The following is a 13,277-nucleotide window of genomic DNA, read 5'->3' as shown; positions in this document are numbered from 1 at the left end:
GTCTCCCCGAACTTATGGACGCGGAATCTGCTTTCGCCTACCAAAAATCGCTCGTTAGTATATGACATATGCACATGTGTACGCATGCGTTCAGCGCCGACTACGCGTAATCGTCGTCATAGTGTCTGCATACTAACGATTTTTGGTCGGTTAGAGCCGTTTCCGCATCGATGCGTTTGGGGAAATCCTTACCATGGATCGATTGGTATGGTTTTCGTTACGCTTCCCTCCCTTTTATTCATTACGCTTTAACTAATTCTCCTTCTCTTTTCAGCGCTTCAATCTCTCAAAGCGGAGATAAGAAGGAGGAGGGGCAGCTAAAGCAATACCACGTGGAACAACGATTTGCCGATCGCCGGTACAAAGTGCACAGTGCGAGGACGTACTTCTACCTCAACGAGGCATCGTGCGAGAGGAATATGGAGGCATTCCTTAAGAGTATCCAGGCTGTGGCCGGTGAGTCTTTTTCACTTCTCTTAGACTAGCTATAAGGGGGACAAGAATGGATAGATAGGGATGTGGTTTGACTACTGCCGGAAAAAATTAATAGTGCGAGATTCTACTTCTACCTCAACGAGGCATTGTGCGAGAGGAATATGGAGGCATTCCTTATGAGTATCCAGGCTGTGGCCGGTGAGTCTCTTTCACTCCTATTAGACTAGCTATAAGTGGGAAAAAAATGGATGGATAGGGCTGGGGTATGAATAAAGCAGAAAAAAGTGCACAGTGCGAGGACGTACTTACTTTTAACTCAACGAGGCATATTCCTCTGGCACGAGAGGAATTTGGAGTATGGAGGCATTCCTTAAGAGTATCCAGGCTGTGGCTGGTGAGTCTCTTTCACTACTGTTAGATAAGTGGGAAAAGAATGGATAGATAGGGATGTGGTTTGACTACCGCAGAAAAAATTGCACAGTGCGAGAACGTACTTCTAACTCAACAAGGCATATTCCTCTGGCACGAGAGGAAAATGGAGGCATTCCTTAAGAGTATCGAGGCTGTGGCTGATAAGTCTCTTGAACTCCTCTACTAGCTATGTGGAAAAGGAATGGATAGATATAAGAGTACATTCATGAAGAGTATTCTGAAGTGTGTAAAGTACCGTTATAGTTCTACGTCTATGACGGATATTATTGTCACGGATTAGGATCGGATTCGGCTGCTGTCAAAAACGCGACCAGTTGACCTGTCATATTTCACTCATACAAGCATGGTACCTACGCGTTTACCTACTCGAGCTTAGGAACGCGTCCCTTTCATATATTTGATTGAGGTGTGGTCCCGCGGACTGATAGTCTGTGAACCCCTTATGATAGTTTATAGTTCTATTTGTAGTACCGAAAACTAATATTCTTGATATTTTCAGAAACCACTGATAGCACCGGCCTCATGGGGATCAAATTGACAGCGTTGGGAAGACCTCAGTTGCTGGTGAGTTGGGCCTCTTACTCTAAGTAACCTAGCATTAATTTATTCATCATCAGAAACAAATAAGTAACGATTAATTTTGGTCTTTAAGTAGCTCTTCAAAAAGTGAACTAAAAAGTTAAAAATAAATTAACTTCATAACCTGAAACTCAACCAAATCTTGGTACTAAAAAAAACTATTTTTCTTGGGAATTAATCCTTCGCCCTTACATTTTAATCAATACATTTTTAAGTGTTTTGTCTCGTCGATGATTCCTCCAACGTCAAGGTTTAGGAAAGCACGCTTTGAGCCCTACATTTTTCAAATTTTCCGCCTATCTTTGATGACAAGATTTGGTTGACCGTCTAAGTATATTTAAATCCGATATGGTATCTTTAATTCCGATTTTCTAATGTTTCAGCTGCAACTGTCCGAGGTGATAATGCGCGCGCGCAGCTACATGCATCAGATGGTCGGTGGCACAGGCAACGTGCTGACCCACCACAAGACCATCGAGGACCTGCAGCGGTACTTCGGGGACCACAGCTCTAAGCCTGAGGTCCAGGAGTTCATGAAGCAGATCACTTCGGATAAACAAGGGTAAGTGTTGACACAGGCAATTGCTAACCCACCACGCTACTGGCCTTAGCGTCTATTCCAGAAGATTTATGGTACAATGTCCGAGAGACATCGCTTTTGGCGGCTAAACTGACCTATGCGAGAGCGACATACTTTTCCACATAGCTGACAAGGAAGCTTGCAAAGTCTTGCAACCGATTGCGACGTTTCGGCACGGCGCTGTCTTTCCCTTTTGTCTGCAAGAGCCCAGCCAGCACAAGGCTATTGAGAACTGGATGGAATAGGCAATGTGTTGACATTGGCCATAGACTAAACTAAATAAAGGAAGACATCGCTACGCGGCCTACTTAACGCGAGTTATCGTCGCTGGTACCTCTTAGTTTTCGAGTTATTTACAGATGGCGCTATTTTGCTAAAGTGCCGTCTAGTGAGATAATAATTAAGAGGCCTTATTCCTAAAGACGAGCGTTTTTTGCAAAATAGAACCTTTTTCATTCAAAATTATAAAGAAACTATAAATGATTATTAAAAAAATGATAATGTTCCTAAAAGTACATATCTTAAGCTAGAAAGTCAATTGGTACTACTTTAAAATATGTCTTTTTATACTTCCGAAAAATCAGTTTTTTCGGAAGACGTTTTCAAATTTCGTAGTGGAATAGCTCGTTTAGAATCGTGATTGTGCTGTTAAAAATGTTATTTGGGGTAATAAATGATCACAATCCTATTTGTTATATCCTGTACGAGTTAGCTAATACTTTGACATTTTAAGATTTACTTGAAATGGTGGATAAATAACCTTCCGTATCCTCCCCATTTTTTCGATAAAAAGAGGTTTACATTATGTATTTTTCCTGCGATTCCTGCATTTTTTGTAACTCTTAAATAATATTATCCTAAACTAGAACTTCTTATTGACCTATAAAAAAAAAAAAATACATATAAGACATACCTTTCTGTCGATAGATATGTTTTTAAAACACCTAAAATTCGAATAAAAGACACTGTGCTAACGCGAGCCCGCTCAGTCTGCGCCGAGCGCTCGAAGACAACGGACCTGCGTTTGATCGTCCGGCGCACCTAGCTTTCGTAAGCAGCGCGATAGTTCCGAGAAGTGCCGTAAACTGCGACTAAACAAATCTTGATCCTTTTTACACCTTATGCAATTTTAGCATTCGACATGCTTTTCATATGATTTTGGATTTTAAGTTATACGTGAAGTTTGTTGAGAGTTTGAATTATTATTATATTTTGGGACCAGGATGAGGTTCTGGTTCTCATGATGATGGAGTCAGGCAGGAGATGTTCAACAGAACTGCTATTCTACTTATCATAACTCCACCATGTTTGGGCTCATTAGATTTGGGCTGATGAGCACCATCGATCTAGATGAGGTCCAAGGTCTCATGATGGAGTCAGGAGGTGGTCAACAGAACTGCTATTCTCCTCATCATAACCCCATCATGTTTGGGCTCATTAGATTTGGGCCGACGAGCACCATCGAACTAGATGAGGTCCAAGGTCTCATGATGGAGTCAGGAGGTGGTCAACAGAACTGCTATTCTCCTCATCATAACCCCATCATGTTTGGGCTCATTAGATTTGGGCTGACGAGCACCATCGATCTAGACGAAGTCCAAGGTCTCATGATGGAGTCAGGAGGTGGTCAACAGAACTGCTATTCTCCTCATCATAACCCCATCATGTTTGGGCTCATTAGATTTGGGCCGACGAGCACCATCGAACTAGATGAGGTCCAAGGTCTCATGATGGAGTCAGGAGGTGGTCAACAGAACTGCTATTCTCCTCATCATAACCCCATCATGTTTGGGCTCATTAGATTTGGGCTGACGAGCACCATCGATCTAGACGAAGTCCAAGGTCTCATGATGGAGTCAGGAGGTGGTCAAGAGAACTGCTATTCTCCTCATTATAACCCCATCATGTTTGGGCTCATTAGATTTGGGCCGACGAGCACCATCGAACTAGATGAGGTCCAAGGTCTCATGATGGAGTCAGGAGGTGGTCAACAGAACTGCTATTCTATTCATAAGACTGCTTGCAGTTACATTGACATTATACTTTACATAATGCTATTAAACCTAATGAAGCGTTGTTTTATTACCTAAATCTCAAAACCCTCTAAATAAAATATGTATAGTAAGGAAGGAGCAAAAATTTAACCGCAGGCTTTCCAAACCGACGATGTTTGATCAGCTACTTTTAGAACGAACATGTACATAATTTGATTTTCACCCTTTCAAATGTTTCTAAGACGCAATGTTTTGCACAGGTCACGTCATGCACAGTTAAACTGTGGAATGAATTGTTGCCAGCGGTATTTCCGGACCGATGCGACCTTCAAACCTTCAAGAAAAGAACGTACATCCATCTTAAAAGCCGGCAACGCACCAACACTTCTGGTGCTTCGGGTGTCCATAGCCGGCAGTGATCGCTTACCATCAGGCAACTTGTCTGCTCGTTTACCTCCTATCCCATAAAAAAAACGTTTAATAATTTTTAAGAAAAAAAAACCGCCGCCTTTTGGGTTCTGATGAAAGCTACTTGCGAATGTTGGATTATGTACAAATACATACATACAATCACGCCTGTATCCCATAAAGGGGTAGGCAGAGCACATGTAGAAATGTGTAGGTATTTTTTAAAACTGCTTTTAATGCTTTAATTATTAAATTTTTTAAATCGGTCCAGTAACGACGGAGATATCGAGGAACAAACAAAAAAAAAAACAGACGAATTGAGAACCGTCCTTCCTTGAGAGATTTGAGGCGATGGTTAAAAAGTGACACAACATCATGAGCAGTTCCACTGCACCAAATGTCACTATTCTGGACGTAAGTGCATGCTGTTCTTATAAAAATATGAAAGTCACTATAACTGTGCCGTTTAGATTTAGGGAGTTCCGGTCTGACCATCATCAACAGTTCCACTGCACCAAATGTCATTGTTCCGTACGTAAATGCATGCTATTCATATAAAAACACAAAAATCGCTATATGTATGCCTTTCAGACTTGAGGAGTTCCCTGGATTTCTCCAGGATCCCATCATCAGAACTGGGTTCTGATAAAAATGGGACCAATCAGTATGCATATACATTCAATAAAAAAACAGAAATCACTATTAAACTATTCTCTAATTTCAAGTTCCTAACTAAAATTTTCCTAATAAAAAAAAACAAATTGATCCCGATACAAACTTTCACCCCCTTTTTCCCTCTACTAGGGGTGTAAATTTTCATAATCGATTCTTATCTCTTCGAAATTTTGTTAATGCAATCTATACAAATTTCGACTTTCTAGCTTTCGTAGTTTCGGCTCAGCGGTGTTGGTTGTTGAATCAATCAATTAGGAAACCTGTATTTATATATGTATATGTAGACTACTATACTTTTACTACATTTCATACACCTTATTTACTACTACCATACCATGAACAGGAAATTCCCCGTATAAAATTGAAAATTATGTTATTACCAATTTAATTCAAAACTATCAAGATTATTTGTGTCGGCGTTGAAACGCGCGTTGAGTTGCAGGTGCTCGCGTACCGAGCGCCAACGCCATCTATCGATGGCCGTTTCGTGAAATTGATGAGCGCTCTAAGGAATAAGGAGTCTTAATTACATTGCCGAGTAACCATATCTGAATATGATTCAATATTTTGAGCCGGGCGGCTCCTTGTTGTTTGGCTTAGGGGTTAGTGTATTTGACTTGCACGTCTATGATCCCGAGTTCGAGACCCAGGTCCGGATTTTTTTTTAATATGTTTGAAAAACAGTTATATTGTTGTTTTTTACTTTTTTTTATATATAATTGAATATTAGAAAAATAAGTATGATTTGAAGTTGAATCATAGAAAAGTGAATATTTATAAATTTATAAATTTTATAAATTTATAAATTGTAAATATATTTATTTATAAATTGTGCGCGCCTATTTGTTGTCTGTTTATAAAAACCATAGGTATAGGTCCTATACCTACTCGACTCTCTAATCACTTGCCGCCGAAGTCAAGAGGACGGAATAAAACAATAGGTCATATGAATTATTTAAATCATGAGTTTACCGGGTGAACTGGGAACCGGGATTTACCGGTTCTTTCCCAGTACCAGAAATATCAGTCACGGTTCTGGGACTGGTACCGGTTCTGCATTCCCTAGTAGTGAGGTGTTTTATGAAAATGAAAAAAATTCTATCTTTTTATTGTATCGTCCAATTTTGACAAAACGTATCTCAAATGAAAGGTATTGCTTTATGTAATTGAAAAAAAAATTAAAAAAAAAAGTAAATTTACGTCTCGCACTGAATAACTTCAAAGAATGACAGACAAAATGTACAATGTCGATATATGAGTTTTTTTATATCAAAGACAGATAAATTCATAGTTGAAAACTAAAGACCGCATCGAAATCGGATTAAAGCATTTTTTAAGATACAAGTTGCCAAAGTTGGGAAAATTTGCTTTATATGGCCACTTTGAAATTCCTTCGCTAGAAAGTCAGAAATAATATATTTTTCTTACTCAGAAAAGTACATAGTGACAGTACAACTCAAAATAAAATAAAAAATTCCGAGGATATCATAATTTCATCCCTTAGGACGACGAGCGTAGCGAGGTCTGTTACGAAAACCGAAAAAAAAAATTTGTACGTCGTCCGATTTTGACAAAACATATTTCAATTGAAAGGTATTGCTTATGTAACTTAAAAAAAATATTGAAAAAAATTGGAAAAAATGTAAGATTAAAAAAAAACTTAAATTTTCGTATTACAAAAAACGGTAGTTACGATGTATAATATCGATATATATTTTTTTTAATTAAAGAAAGATAGATTTATGATTATAATCAGTACTAAAAATCGAATCGAAATCGGATCAGTAGTTTTTAAGATACGAGTTGTCAAAGTTTGTTTATTTTTTTTATTTTTTATTTTCTTTATTAAGGAAAACAAACAGCATTATATAATACATTGTAAATCGTACATTTAGGTGGATCATAAGCCAATGAAGTTTTCACTAATAGGTAACACTTATGTGTAAAAGTATGCACAAAGTTATAAATTTAAGCTAGTGTAACATAAGTTACTTTAGTACAAAACGTTACAAAATTATTATTTTTTGATACAAATGCATGCAAAAACTTAATTATAAAGTATTTCTAATCGTGTTTACATAACTAGTATACTTTTGATAAAAGATATCGGTATGGCTATACATAGTATTATGGGTGGAGCAGGCTCTTATAGTAAAACGATTTGTTGAGTAATTATTCCTACATGGCTTTACAGCAAAGGTATTTTTGGAGCGAGTACGCAGACCGGAGCATTTAAGAGATATGTTACTTAATAGATATGGAGAATCAACAATATTATTGATAATTTTATAAAGTAAGATCTGGTCACTATGTTCTCTACGTTTCTGCAAGGGTACAATATCGTTGAATGTAACATTCTTAAATTTAGTTTTCAGACGATTTATGAATTTCTTTTGAATGCGTTCAATTGAGTTAATATAACAATGATATTGTGGGTTCCACGTCGTAGATACATATTCTAATTGAGACCGTACAAGTGTTTTATATAAAATTTTAAGAGTATTACAGTTTTTAAAATCACTTCCTTGTCTAAATATGAATCCCAACATTTTATAAGCTTTCGCGGTAATTTTCTGAATATGAGATGAGAATAGCAATTCCTGATCTAGTTGTATTCCCAGGTCCCTGATCTCAGTTACCTTTCTAAGTTTAGTGTTTAGTAAATTATAGTTATAAGTAATAGGTTTACGTTTTCGAGAATAAGAAATAAAGGAACATTTATCAACATTCAAAACCAGCTTATTGTTAACACAATATTCTCCCAGGCGGTTCAAATCCTGTTGAAGTTCTAAGCAATCTTGTTCGTTCTTAATTATTTTAAAGATTTTGGTGTCATCTGCGTAAAGTAGAATTTGAGAGTTTAATATACAATTAGTGACATCATTTATAAATATATTAAACAGCAGGGGTCCAAGGTGGGAACCTTGAGGAACACCTGAAGAAATGGGAACGAAACTAGATAGGTAACCCTTCACCGCTACAGCTTGACTTCTATTATGTAAATACGATTCGAGCCATCTCAGAAGATCGCCATGTATACCGACCGCTTCTAGCTTTTTTAATAACAACAAGTGGGAAATTTTATCAAAGGCCTTCGAGTAGTCGGTATACACTGCGTCCACCTGATAGCCGTTACTCATGGCTTCAAGGACAATGTCAAGAAATTCACACAAATTAGACTCTGTCGAGCGACCACTCACAAAACCATGTTGATGGGGAGTCAATAAGGGTTTAACAGCTGGAAACAATTGATCGTAAACGATTTTTTCAAAGAGTTTGGGAATCACTGATAATTTAGAAATACCGCGATAATTCTTGACATTGTGTTTGTCTCCATTTTTGTGGATGGGTACAACCAGAGATCTCTTCCACGTATCTGGTAAGATTCCCTGTTTAAACGAAAGTGTAAATAATATTGACAGTGGTAAAGCTAATTGCTTTGAACATTTTTTTAGAAATACGGGATGAAGTCCATCGGGGCCCATACCTTTTGATACGTCAAGTCGTGCTAAATATCTTTCGACGGTGCTAGGGCTAGTGTCTATTGTACTAATCAAAATGTTATTACTTTCCGATACAGGTTGCGGGCTATCAGCAATATGAGTAGTATCGTTTTCAAATACTGACTGAAAAAATGTATTGAATACGTTTGCCATACTTTGACCATCCGATGCTACGCAACTATTCAAGTATATTGAGTCAGGTATATCGTTGTTACCCTGCTTGGATTTAATAAATGACCAAAATTGTTTAGAATTGTATTTTATATTACTCTCTGCGCGCGATATGAACAAATCGTAGCAAGCTTTTTCAAGATTTTTGACTTCACGTCTCAATGATGAAAATGAATTGTAATCACTCTGTCGGTTATAAATTTTCCATTTTTTATGAAATTTAAGTTTTTTCTGTATTAATTTAATTAATTCTTTATTAAACCAAACCGGGTATTTATGATTATCTGTAATTAATTTTGAGGGTATGTGTTTATCTAACACGCCATCAATGACGCGATAAAAAATTTGAACTGCCTCTTCTACGTTTTTTTTATTAAGTTGCGAGTCCCAGTCTATTTCGGACAAATCTAAATTGATATTGACATAATCGGCCGAATGGAAGCGTCGAGAAGTACGTTGTGCAGGTTTTAAGAAGACTTTGGTGCACCCAAGAGTTGTTTTTAATACTAATGATGGATGATGAGGGTCTTCTGGGTATGAAAGTGGATTCGTGCGTGAAACCGAACAGGGATTGTTAGTGATAACTAAATCAAGACATCTGTTATTAGTATTAGGCGTATTATTATACTGGTTCCATCCCGTAAAGCACATAAACGCAAATAATTGAGAGGTCAATATGTCAGAAAGAGGGTTCTGTAGTATTAATTTCTCATCCACCGATCCAAGCTCCCACACAGCGTCTCTAATATTGAAATCTCCGACCAATATGAAACTGTCATTTGAGTTATCTAAATATAGGTTAGATAAATGTTCAAAAAACATTAATTGAGATTGTATTTGATGATGGTTCTGTGGAAAATAACAACAAAAGATATGCAAGTTCAATGTTACAGGACTCCGTCCAAGCGAAATTGTAACAGTAGTTATATCAGCGTCGGGAAATGTTGGTAAACTACTAGTTTTTTGCATATTCACAATAAATGGCCGGCGCACGGCTATAAGCGTACCGCCTCCCAAGGTCATACCTACACGCTGATAGTCGCGGTCCGTCCTATAAACGTTGTACCTGCTGTCAAACAATTCGGTGTCATAAATACCGGGAAGCAACCAAGTCTCACTTAAACAAATGACGTCATAATCGTTAAGTAAAACATTTCTAAAAAACATCTTACTTTTTGTTCTTAGGCCACGGACGTTTTGATAAAACACATTAAGTTCCATTTAATAAAAAGATTAAAGTGTCAATATTTATCCTGGATAGTAATTTAGTTTCAAACACTTTATTTTTTATGTTCGTAGGTAAACGAGTTCCCACAATATTAATGTTAATGCAGTTATAATAATATATGGCTAGCAGTACAGGCTCCAAAATTATACCATTCAAACACTTATAATTATTTGATGTTATGTAATCGCAATAGTAACATGTAGTAGGCAGTAACAGTAATGAAAAATTTGCAAGCTTAAAACATAAGAAAATTATCATAATACCTTTTATGCTAATAGTTTCCAACTCTAACAAAAGTATTGTAATCATAATGTTAAAACAGACAACCATATAATAAAAAATAGCGCATATCAGACAATTTTTTTAAACTTTCTTCAGACGTGATATGAATAACCGGTGATTTATCCGAGCGTCGCACCATGACGGTGCAGTTTCGCACCCAGCAGTAAGCGTAGTTCTTCTCTCTCGCCGCGTTCTTAGCTTTCTGTAGTAAAGACTTGTTGAAGGCAGACAAGTGGTCATTGACATAAATACGATCTTGGGCCCTGCTCCCCGAGAAACCCAAATCTCCAGCTTTTAGATTTTTAATCTTGCGAATAGACGATAAAAAGTCATCTTTTTTATATCTGGCTTGAAATTTCACTATAATTGGCTTAGGTTTCTTGTTATCAGAGTCATTTTTGACAGCGACTCGGGTGACAAAGTCAATATCCGTTTCGGTGTTTAGGACAAACCCTGTTTTATTTGCAAGGTTCCGTATCACTTGGAATAAGTTTTCTCCTTCACTCTGTGGCACTCCATTAATTTGTAGATTGGATCGACGAACCCATTGTTCGTTACGAGTATTTTCAGCCCTAATAGACAGAAGTACATTTTTCATCTCGTCTAACTCGCAGCGTAGGGTGTCACGCTCAGACTCCAACTGGTTTACCTGGTCCGTCACTGTGGTTAAAGACGATTCGAACTGCTTGATTTTTTCATCCCATGTATTCACTGTGGCTGATAAATTGTTTAACCGCTCCGTGACATCCGATTTAAATGCCTCAATACTACTCTGTAGCATATTAAACCTTGAATCAATATGAGCCATAATTGTCTTAGCCTCAACATTCATAATCGAATGATGGTCGTCCATGCAGTCATTGTCCTTACTAGAAACTGGGCTGGACTGATGATTGTTTCCCCGCTTATTTTGTTTGCAAGAAGGACACTTCCATTTTAATCTGTTCATTGGTAAGATTTTTTTGAAGTCACTATCTGTCATACCGATGCATGAATAATGATACAAATACGAACAAGCCGTACACTTCATCAGCTCATCGGTTTTAATGGGTTCGGAGCACTTTGCACATTCCATTTTGGTATTGTAAGCAGCTAGGATTGTCAGTAAAACTAACTAAATTCAATTGATTGTATCACACAAAACACCACGTTAACTATGCGTATGTGGCCAATCAAAAAAGCGTAAGCGCCATGCGGATCCCGGCGCTTATGACTTTATTTGTTTTCGATCTGCACTCGTTAACTTTGCTGTTTGCGTTGTAGGTAAACGTATGTCCGTTATGAAAATATCACTGTCCATTCAGAGTTTATCACATCACAAACACTGTCCGTAATAGATTATTAGATTTACTAACTTTATGCATAAGTTTCAACTGTGACAGCAAAGAGATACTAATGTAATAATTTTAAATAACACGGAGTTGCATTTCGCGCAGTCACTCGCGCCGCGCGCGGAGGGTAGTTATATGGTCGCTTATAAATTCCTTATCTAGAAAGTCAGAAACATTATATTTTTCTTACAGTTATAAGTATGCATTTGTAATAGACATCATACACACATATACAGTTACATAAAACAATACCTTTCAATTGAAATATGTTTTGTCAAAATCGGACGACGTACAAAAAAATAAGATTTTTTTTTCGCTACGCTCGTCGTCCTAACCTAAGGCATGAAATTATGATATCCTCGGAATTTTTTATTTTATTTTGAGTTGTACTGTCACTATGTACTTTTCGGTGTAAGAAAAATATATTATTTCTGACTTTCTGGCAAAGGAATTTCAAAGTGGCCATATAAAGCAAATTTTCCCACCTTTGGCAACTTGTATCTTAAAAAACGCTAATCCGATTTCGATGCGGTCTTTAGTTTTCAACTATGAATTTATCTGTCTTTGATATAAAAAAACTCATATATCGACATTGTACATTTTGTCTGTCATTCTTTGAAGTTATTCAGTGTGAGACGTAAATTTCCTTTTTTTAATTTTTTTCTTACTTTTTTTTGTAATAATTTTTGTTTAATTTTTTTTAATTACATAAAGCAATACCTTTCATTTGAGATACGTTTTGTCAAAATCGGACGATACAATAAAAAGATAAAAAAAAATTCATTTTCATAAAACACCTCGCTACGCTCGGTTTCCTAAGGGATGAAATTTCAATATTTTCGGAAAAAATCGTTTACTATGATGTCTACTATCACCATGCAAAGCGGCTTGCTTCCATCCAAAAGTGCAGCTTTTGGCCAGAAATTCTCCATTACAAGTATGACTATAAAAAAGCTCGTGTTATTATTTTGAAGTTTATTAATAAACGTTACGAAAATAGTAAATAAATAATTTTATTTTTAGCAAAGTGCCTTTCTTTTTCTGTATACCTCATGTTCATTTAAGCAAAGATTTCTTTATTATAAATATTATAATAAAGAAAATTTGTTACCTTTCTTAATTATAAATATTATAATAAAAAAAGTAACAGAGTAAAACAAGAAAAAATACAAAAAGATATGTCATTCTTGGAATTGGAACCGGGGACCTCACGTTTGCGAATCAGACGGTGTAGCCGCTACACTAACTATCCTCTTACCGACGCTGACGAAAAAATGTAACGCTTACACATGTCATTTCCTATGGAAGGTCCTTTACTCTGATGCGAACTGTACGAAAAATCCCGATTGGTAAAAAAATACTTAATTGTTTTTGTAAATTTCGGTGTTATATAATGATAATGTTGTATGATCAAGTTCCAAATTTTTAAATATTACGACTTGGGTCATTTAAATGAAATTATTTCGTGGATTGAACAATACCATTTGTCGCGAGAGTATAGTAATGCCATCTATTGTTTTACGAGTCAAACATATAAATTGGACTACGGAGTTCCCATTCTTTGTTAGTCTCTTTTCTCTGACATTGACACTATTGATATATCAGAAGATCATCGAAGATCTCCAGCCATAAGACCCATCAGTGGTATATCACAGATTA

General features: G+C 36.6%; 1 protein-coding gene across 2 annotated transcripts in view; it reads left to right on the top strand.

Moving 5' to 3' along the window:
* LOC125236345 (proline dehydrogenase 1, mitochondrial) overlaps window positions 1-13,277 on the top strand; it is an 89,240-nt gene that overhangs the window by 53,617 nt on the left and 22,346 nt on the right. Inside the window, exons 4-6 of one of the 2 annotated variants that reach the window (XM_048143120.1) lie at window positions 275-456; window positions 1,367-1,431; window positions 1,830-2,008. In XM_048143120.1, the coding sequence (XP_047999077.1) occupies window positions 275-456; window positions 1,367-1,431; window positions 1,830-2,008 (426 nt within the window). Of the gene's footprint in view, window positions 1-274; window positions 457-566; window positions 634-1,366; window positions 1,432-1,829; window positions 2,009-13,277 lie in introns of those variants that run through there. The other variant, XM_048143121.1, reaches the window with a different exon arrangement.

Source organism: Leguminivora glycinivorella, chromosome 19 (assembly GCF_023078275.1).
Source record: "Leguminivora glycinivorella isolate SPB_JAAS2020 chromosome 19, LegGlyc_1.1, whole genome shotgun sequence".
In the NCBI taxonomy this organism is placed as follows: domain Eukaryota; kingdom Metazoa; phylum Arthropoda; class Insecta; order Lepidoptera; family Tortricidae; genus Leguminivora; species Leguminivora glycinivorella.
This window is presented reverse-complemented; position numbering and strand designations above follow the sequence as displayed.